Genomic DNA, 8698 nt, shown 5'->3' with positions numbered 1-8698 from the left:
TGTTTAAAGCAAGTGTTGCCTAGCTTTTCTAAAGGAGATACTTCGTTTCCTATTTATCACCCTATTTTCATTCATGGCAGGTCATTTCCAGATGTCCCTGGAACTGTGAAACAGAGAATGCCACAGAGCACCTGCAGTAACTCCCAATTTGGGATCAAACTACAGTATGTTGTAAAAGATATTAATGAAAAGAACTGAAGGAGGGCATGAAAGATAGTGGGTTATGAAACACAGAACTATATGCCAATCGCACAGGGTTCCCAATACTGGGTGTGATGTTCAAGACTGTGAATCAAAGAGATACATTACTATATATTATGGATTTGTTTGTTGATATTGCTTTTCTGGTTAGAAGATACAAGAGCCATTTTAGATAACTTCCATTTAATTTAACATTTATTTCATTTTTTATCCAGATGTCACGTTTTATACATTAAAATATGATCATGCTTACTTCCCCCCAAACACACCCTCAGAGAAAAAATGAAGAACTTTACACAACTTGAAAGATGGAATGCACAGAGTACAGAAGTTGCTATTGCACCCATATAACAAAGAACACAAAGAGACCAAACAGTAGACTTGGCAGGACTGCATAGAAGATAGTTTCAGGGCTAGCAGCAGGAAGGGGCAGGAATTAAAATTCTATAGCTTGTAAATGCTATCACTTGTGCCACAAGATTACCCTGAAAAGGCAGAGACAGGTCAGAAAGCAAGAACAAAAGGGAGATTTCCAAAGGCCGCTAAGAGAATCTAATGAAATATCCATAAACATAGGAGTCGTCGCAACTTTCTCCTCTCCACTTTGCCTTCAGCATCTGATAAATATTCTAGAAACATTAACCACTGTTAGTACATCATAAAGTGGAATAGATGTAGATTTTTCTTTCTTCTTTTTATTGCACCCAATTCTCTTCAAGGAAGAAAATTATTTTAATTATGTGATTCTTCTGCATGGAAATCAAGTAAAGATTACCAAGACCAGGCATCTCACTATCACCAGATAAATGCCAGCTGTGCAAAAATTGCATGATTCTGTGTGTTACTGAGAGGGAAAACTGCAAGAGACAGGAGTCCCAACTCACACATACCAAAAATAAGGGGAAAACTTCTTTTGTTAATCTTTTCATTAAGTAGAGAAGTGCAAGTGGACAGTAAAAGCCATCTGCTAAGAGCAGCACAGGCCCAGAGGCACGCCAATAATCAAAAAAGCCAGTGCTCAGAAGCGCCTCTCAGTGCTTCCGAAAGGAGGGTTCTTTCAGATCTGCACGTGCCCCTGGTTTGGAGACCAAAGCATTATAACTTCAGATAGTTCTGCTCTTGAGGGGACTGAGAGATAAGGCAAAGGAGACCCGAAAAATGAGGACATTATTAAGTGACTGACTAAACCACTATGTACAAATACACACTGCAATAAGAAAACTTCACCTCCATCCCTGCACTATTTTAAACAAAGCATTGATGATCCAGGCTTCAGAATAGGAGATATTTTGAAGTCTCTTATCAGTTTAAAACATGGGAACACTGGCACAATATGTTACCTATTCTTTGTTTTTAATTACAGGGTAACACGGTAAACTCCAACACAAAGGTGGGGATGGGCAAGTGGAAAAGGAATAAAGAAAACAGAACCAGTATTTCACAAGAGTACAGAGCCAGCGATGAAGCAGCAGCTAATGCTTTGCAGAATCTCGAGGGTAGAACTCGCTCAGGGTGCTCTGAGGGATTCTCTTCAGCATTTCTTTGGGGAAGATCCGGAGCAGCTGCCAGCCAATGTCCAAAGTCTCATAGACAGTGCGGTTTTCATAAGGACCTTAAAAAAATTAATAAATGCAAACTATTTCCAACTCTTATTAGGCATCTATTCTGCTAGATGTTTAACACTGGCACAAAATTTTAAAGAGAGAGAAAGAGAAATTACATCGCCCATGACTGGATGCAACTGAATGTAGAGACAAGGGGGACAGTCAATATGCACCATAGGAAACCAGGAGTGGCCATGGGCTGGGGCAGTCTAGGAAGAGTCCTTGCGCTGAGCTCTAACAACTGGAGATGGTCTATGGAAGAAAAGTCTTGGGGTCTAGACCCAGTGTTCTGTCCAGAGAATAGTGGGAAAAAAGCTGAAGTGAGGGATACCAGGACAGAAGCTCAGATAACTTCAGATACCTTGAGCATCAGAATACATGCATGCGTTGGTGGTTTTCACAGTTGTTACTTTTTTAATAGCAGCATCATCTTCATCTCCCCACCACCAGTAAATCTTACACACATAAAAGAGCCATCTGAATTGCTGTCAATATTCTGTTCTTGACCTCAGTGGGGGTTACGACAGGTCTGCTTACAGTGGACTATTGGAGCAAGCTGTACACTTAGGATTTGTGTACTTTCCTATTTACGATGCCCACCTACCCTTTTTTTTTTTTAACATGAAACTCTCAAAAATAATCCAGAAGTCCAACCACTCTGATTCCTAGGTTGAGGAAGGAAGAGATGGTGAGGCAGGGAAGAGATCAAGTAAAATAGCTTGAAAATCCTACACATAGTATATAATGAAAAGGCCATTGAGGCTTTTTAAGTAGAGGGATAACTGATAAACTCAGTAATAAATTTAATCTGGTAGTGGTATATAGAGTCAGGCAGACTGGTGAAAAGTTGTGCTAATGGCTGGGGATGATGAGACAGAGGGTTTGGCTAGGGCCTTAAGACTCTACGTGTGGTCTGACTCAAAGAGTGGTCAGAGGTCAACAGCTTTGTCTTCACTTGTGAGCTTATAGAAACTGGCCCCATCCAGATCTACTGAATCAGAATCTGCATTTTAACAAGATTCCTGGTTGATTCAAAAACATTTTAAAATTTAAGAAGCACTGGGCTAAGGTACTGTAATGGGAGTGGAAACAGAATAGGATAAGATATTTCAAAAGAGGGTAACACAAATTGGCCAATAATTGATCACTAGGGAATAAATGAAGACAGTTAAGTATGTCCAATGACTAAGCTTGCGTTAACTAGGAAAATGGCCATACCAAAGGTAGACAGAAGCTGAAAAGAGAATTGTTAGGTAAGAGATCAGCTGGGAAAGAAACTTTGGTTCTGCCCTGCTAAGCCTGAAGGGGATGGCAGTAAGTGTAGCCCCCAAGGCAGCTGGAGATGTGTGATTAGAGCTTTAGAAATAGGATAAGGACCACACGAAGAACTCTACTTAAGGGACAGGAAAATAAGAACTCGGAAAAGGAAATGAAAGAGAGAAGATGAGTCAGAAAAATCCCAAACCCTAAGAAAGCCAGAGGAGAAGACCATTTCAGAGAGGTTACGATAAAGAAGAAGGGGCCACAAGGAAGTCACTGGAGGTAGCACAGCAGAAGACTGGTTGTAAGGAGGGTTCAGAAGGGCAAACCATTTTTCAAAGTTTGTCAATAAAGGAAGGTAAAAAAAGAAAAAGAAAAAAAAAAAAAAAAGATGGCAGCCACATAATTGGATAATCAAAGTAAGAGCCTCCCAAAACATTCAGAAGCCAGAGGGACAGGAACAGCAGGTTAAGTGCAAGGATATAGCCCAGAAGGGGGATGGAAAAACCTCTTGTCTAACCAGAAGGAAAACTGCATATAGACCAAAGTAAATTCTCTAAGACTGGCAAGGAAGTCTTCAAAACTATGGAAGGTTATTTATGTTTGCAAGAAAACAGCCATCTTACCCTGAGCAATAAAGTTCCTCTCAAACTTCTGCAGAAATTCCAAGTAAAGAAGATCATCTGAGGTAAGGGCTTCTTCTCCAACTACAGCTTTCATGGCTTGTACATCTTTCCCAATGGCATAGCACGCATACTGAAGAGGTGAAAGGTTACACGAGTACAGGGATAAGATTTTATAAACGTTAACAGCAGTCTGGGATATGTAAGTGTATTTCTGTGGCTATCTTCACAAGAGACCACAGAAGCAATTTCACAATGTTGTTAACCAAATATAATTCACATACAGTTCATATACAAGTATCAGAAGGAGTTTACCATAAAATAGTCTCATTCAGAAGGGAGCCTTCAAGGATCTAATGCACAGAGATTACTAACACTGAAAAAAATAAATTTCCTCAATATGTCAATTTTATAGAGCCTCTGAAAATCAGAACCCATACTTAAACCATGGAGAAATCCATCATGAGGCTGCATTCAAGAAAAATATTTGTGATGCGTAAGTTAACCATTTCTGCTTTATGATCAAAAAGTATTTTTTGTTTGTGGCTGGTGTACAATCTGACATGACTATATAAACAGAAGATTTCGCAGAATATATAAAGCTGTATCCTTCAAAGTTCTGGTGATGGCTTAATATGCTAAGCAAGCAATGTTAGAATATCCTTTCAGGAATATTCTATTATTAAAATTACAAACAAAAACTTAAAACAGCCTTATTGCATGGCTTTTTAAAATTTAGAAACTACTTTATACAGCATTAAGTGTAGTTTTTAAGCATATGGTTTTAAATTTTGATTATAAGTATCTCCTTATGAGAAAAAGACTGCTTTGGTTCTAATGAAAAATTACACATCAAGCCTACACTAAAATATTACTAAAGCAGGACATATATCTATATCTATCTAGAGACAGAGGTTTTTTGTTTTTTTTTTTGATTGGGGAAAGGAAAGGAGATAAGGGAGAAAGGTAAAAAAACAAAACAAAACGTATAAATGAGCAGAAAGAACAGATTGAGAAAAGCATTCACTTCTTTCAAACCCCCTCCCTAGAAGGCTATACGTACCAGCTGGTTCGATACATCGGCATGGTCCTTTCTTGTCATGCCTTCTCCAATAGCAGACTTCATTAACCGTGATAGCGACGGCAGCACATTAATAGGTGGGTAAATCTTGAGTAGAGTGAGAAAGAGAAAAATATACTACAAGTATAAAATTCAAACTTTACTGGTAGTAAAGAAGCATTCTGAATTCACTATCACCCCTTATATTAAATAAAACTGTTGCATCTGTTTCTAGATGAGTTCTATTCTCTTTATCTGGGAAGAAAAGGTTGAATGAAAAACTTTATGGCGTGTTATTTCTTTGGAGAGTCAAATCCAAAAAACGAACTCTCCACAACAGTACAAGACAACATAGAAAGTCTATGAAATTAAATTTCAACTTTCGTTTTGTAATACCATGGTGTCAAATCTAAATGGTCTTCTGAACAAAAATGGTGTTCTGCACTCTGACTCATAAAATCATACACAAAATAAAATGAGAAACAAAAATTTCATTTAGAGAATCAAAAAATATATATTTCTCTATTAATAACAAGATTGATAAATTAATCCACTATGGAACAGAACACCCAAGAACATTCTTTGAGACAACTGACTCCACTTTAAGGCACAATAAAAAAGGTGAAAATTTAATTCTTAACTCTTATTCATACCAGATTTTCAGTATACAGAATACAGAAACAACAATTTTATAACCACATTATAAACCATTCTTTTCCAAAGAAAATAGCTCCTAACAGCAAAGCAAAGTTACTAAGAGTAACATAAGAGAAGATTCTCGTCACAACACTGTTCTAATGACAAATACCTGTCTGTTGTGCAGCTGTCTGTCCACATAGATTTGTCCCTCTGTAATGTATCCAGTCAAGTCAGGAATTGGATGAGTGATGTCTACCAGAAGGAGACATTTTGTGTTAAACACAATATTGCGGTTTATAACTTTTAGCTAGAACAGCCATCTGCTAAAACCAAACCCACAAGAGGTTACTCTGTATAATCTATAGCATTACCTAGGATGGGATACACAAAAGAATTTTCTGTGAGGATGGAAATGTTCTGTACCTGTGCTGTCCAACAGGGTAGCCACTGGCCACATATGGCTGCTAAGCACTTGAAATGTGGCTAGTGCAAGTAAAAAACTGAATTTGAAATTGTATTATTTTTTAAAGATTTATTTTTATTTTTTTAATTTATTTATTACTCCCCCACCCCCACCCCACTGTTTTGTGCTTGCTGTCTGCTCTCTGCGTGCTCTTCTGTGTCTGCTGGTCTTCTCTTTAGGCAGCACTGGGAACCGATCCTGGGACCTTCTGGAGTGGGAGAGAGGTGCTCAATCTCTTGTGCCACCTCAGCTCCCTGGTCTGCTGTGTCTCTTATTGTCTCTCTTCTATGCCTCTTTTTGTTGTGTCATCTTGCTGTGCCAGTCTGCATAGGCCAGTACTCCTGCACAGGCCAGCACTCCTGCATGGGCCAGCTCGCCATGCTAGGCCAGCCTTTCACCAGGAGGCCCTGGGAATCAAACCCTGGACCTCCTACATGGTAGATGGGAGCCCAAAAACTTAAACCACATCTGTTCCCTTGTGCTGCTTTAATTAACTTACATTTTAATAGTGACATGTGGTTATCATATTGGACAGTTTAATTTGGTTGCAGCACACTGTTAGATCTGTGTGGGCACTGTAAAGCAAACATACTCTCTGTCCTTGTTACATGCTCTTACCCCCAAAATACAAATAAAATCCCATTTTTAAACACAAAGCTGCCTTGCAGAAATTTGCCAACTTGATATATCTGAAAAAGACATCCTTAGTTCACATAATATATCAGATGTACATGCAACATTTCAACACGGAAAATACAGGGATGCCAGACGAGTAAAGGCACACTACTCAGGAAGCATCATAAAGGTGACACAAAGCAATACATTGCTATGTAAATTAAATTACACAAGAAAACAGCTCCATCCTTGGAACAAATCATTTTCATATCAGGAGGCAGTATCACGTAAGTTTACGGAGAATTATGCATTCAGATGGCCTTGGTTCAAAATCTATCACCTCCTAAACTTGACAGATTATGTTACCTTCCTGTGCCTCAGGTTATAACAATGACCTCAGATTTGCTATGAGTAAGTATTTACAAAGTGCTTGGAATGATGCTAACTGATAGTGAATTATTACTGTTCTTGAACATATCTTGTAAAAGTACTTTTACAAAACTGAGGTAAGGACCAAAAAACAATAACCTAAGAGGAATGCTGAATGCTCGTCCCAGGAACCACCCTGAGCATACACATAGCCAGACATTGCCTGTGTGCTTTCATATTCACCTAGTGAAAAAAAGCAAATTTTAACCAGTCCTTGGTGGTCATTCTGTTCTCTATGGTCTTGTGGGATTTATTATCTGCGCACTTCACTTGGCACTTTACACAGGCTACCTTAAAACCACGAGGGCACACACATAACAAATATCCCCAATGGGAATGGGTAACAGGTTAAGAAGAGATCACAAATCCTTGCTTTTTATTCCTTACATCTAGGACGGTATCTGCAAAGAGCAGGCACTCAATTAGTAATTAAATGAAAATTAAAAGCTTAAATTACACAGAAAATTTTCTTCCAAGAAAGGGTAATGATAATTATGGATAATTTTCAAATTAAAAATTTTAATTAGACACAAATAACTAGTTAAGGTAAACTCTCGGGGGATAAACTCTCAAAAGAATTTCAATTCAAAAGGTTCTACAGTCTTCTCACTTAGAAGCACAGTCCTTACAGGGATTAGGACTGAAATAATCCACAGACCTAAAAAGTTAAACCATCATTCAATAAAACTGCTAAACAAACCAATAAATAATTGTGCAAGAATAGCCAGAAATAGCAGCTATGTACAGCAAGGGAAACATACAGAGATTGAGAGCTGAAGGTTTTCTTGTTAGTCTGTTTTTTATTATTGAAATAATGAAAATGCTCTAATAATGAAAAAAAAAGAGAAAGAAATTGTCAAGCAATTTCTAAGTATTTCTCCCTGTGCTGGGTGCTGTAGGGAGAGAATGGGCCACGCAGGAAGGTGAGGTTATGCAACAGCAAAGCAGTCCAAGTCCAAGGACTATCTAAGTGTTGGCTGCCTTGTCTTGGACAGGCTAGAACTGCCACAGGAAATGGGCTTTTTGGAGGATGTAGAGCTCAAGTTTTTGAAGGTTAGGGATTTTAATGGTAAGAATTTAAATGCTTGCGGCCAAAGAGTATTTCAAAAAATCCTAGGAGAAATAAATAAAATATCATGATATCTTTAGAATAAATTAAAAAATACCCTCTTCCCCCAAATAAAACAAAACAAAACCTTACCGTCGTTAGGCATGGTGAGAATAGGGATTTGGGTAATAGAGCCATTTCTACCTTCCACTCGACCAGCACGCTCATATATTGTGGCTAAATCTGTATACATGTAACCTGGGAAACCTCGTCGACCAGGAACCTCTTCCCTGGCTGCTGAAACCTGACAATTAGAAGATGAGTATCACATATCAGAATATGAAGAGAATCTTGGTTAGAATAGGTATGTTTGAACATGCCAAATTACAACACTGGAAATACCATCCTGCTCCTTTTAAATACTGTCTCTAAGAGATGATTTAGCAAAATTTTCTAGCAACACAAATTCAGATTATTCGGCACCAGAAATGTTTTGCTAAAATCATATTGCTCTCATACACATCTTCAAATAGCTTACTAGAAGGAAATCTGTTGACAATTTTATAAATCAAAAGCAGCTGTAAAACTGAGAGAAACAGTCTTAGTTCACAAGCTGTACTTCAAGGCTATGAATCTAGCCACATTTACATAAATTAATTCTCAAAAGATCAAAAGGGAAGGAATTGTAGCCAGGAATCATCTGTTGCTTTAATTTTCATCCCCACAACAATCCTGTGAGGAAGGTAAAGTTGTTAC

At 38.1% G+C, this 8698-nt stretch overlaps 1 protein-coding gene across 1 annotated transcript in view; it reads right to left on the bottom strand.

Moving 5' to 3' along the window:
* Nucleotides 1-378: 378 nt before the first annotated feature.
* The window catches only part of ATP6V1B2 (ATPase H+ transporting V1 subunit B2), a 29643-nt gene continuing 21323 nt past the window's right edge, over nucleotides 379-8698 (bottom strand). The window contains exons 10-14 of the mRNA XM_004479964.3: nucleotides 8096-8246; nucleotides 5557-5639; nucleotides 4752-4856; nucleotides 3692-3821; nucleotides 379-1813 (exon numbers count right to left, since the gene is read on the bottom strand). Coding sequence (XP_004480021.1) covers nucleotides 1674-1813; nucleotides 3692-3821; nucleotides 4752-4856; nucleotides 5557-5639; nucleotides 8096-8246 — 609 coding nt within the window. The 3' untranslated portion in view covers nucleotides 379-1673. The remainder of the gene's footprint in view (nucleotides 1814-3691; nucleotides 3822-4751; nucleotides 4857-5556; nucleotides 5640-8095; nucleotides 8247-8698) is intronic.

This window comes from Dasypus novemcinctus, chromosome 29 (genome assembly GCF_030445035.2).
Source record: "Dasypus novemcinctus isolate mDasNov1 chromosome 29, mDasNov1.1.hap2, whole genome shotgun sequence".
NCBI lineage: Eukaryota > Metazoa > Chordata > Mammalia > Cingulata > Dasypodidae > Dasypus > Dasypus novemcinctus.
This window is presented reverse-complemented; position numbering and strand designations above follow the sequence as displayed.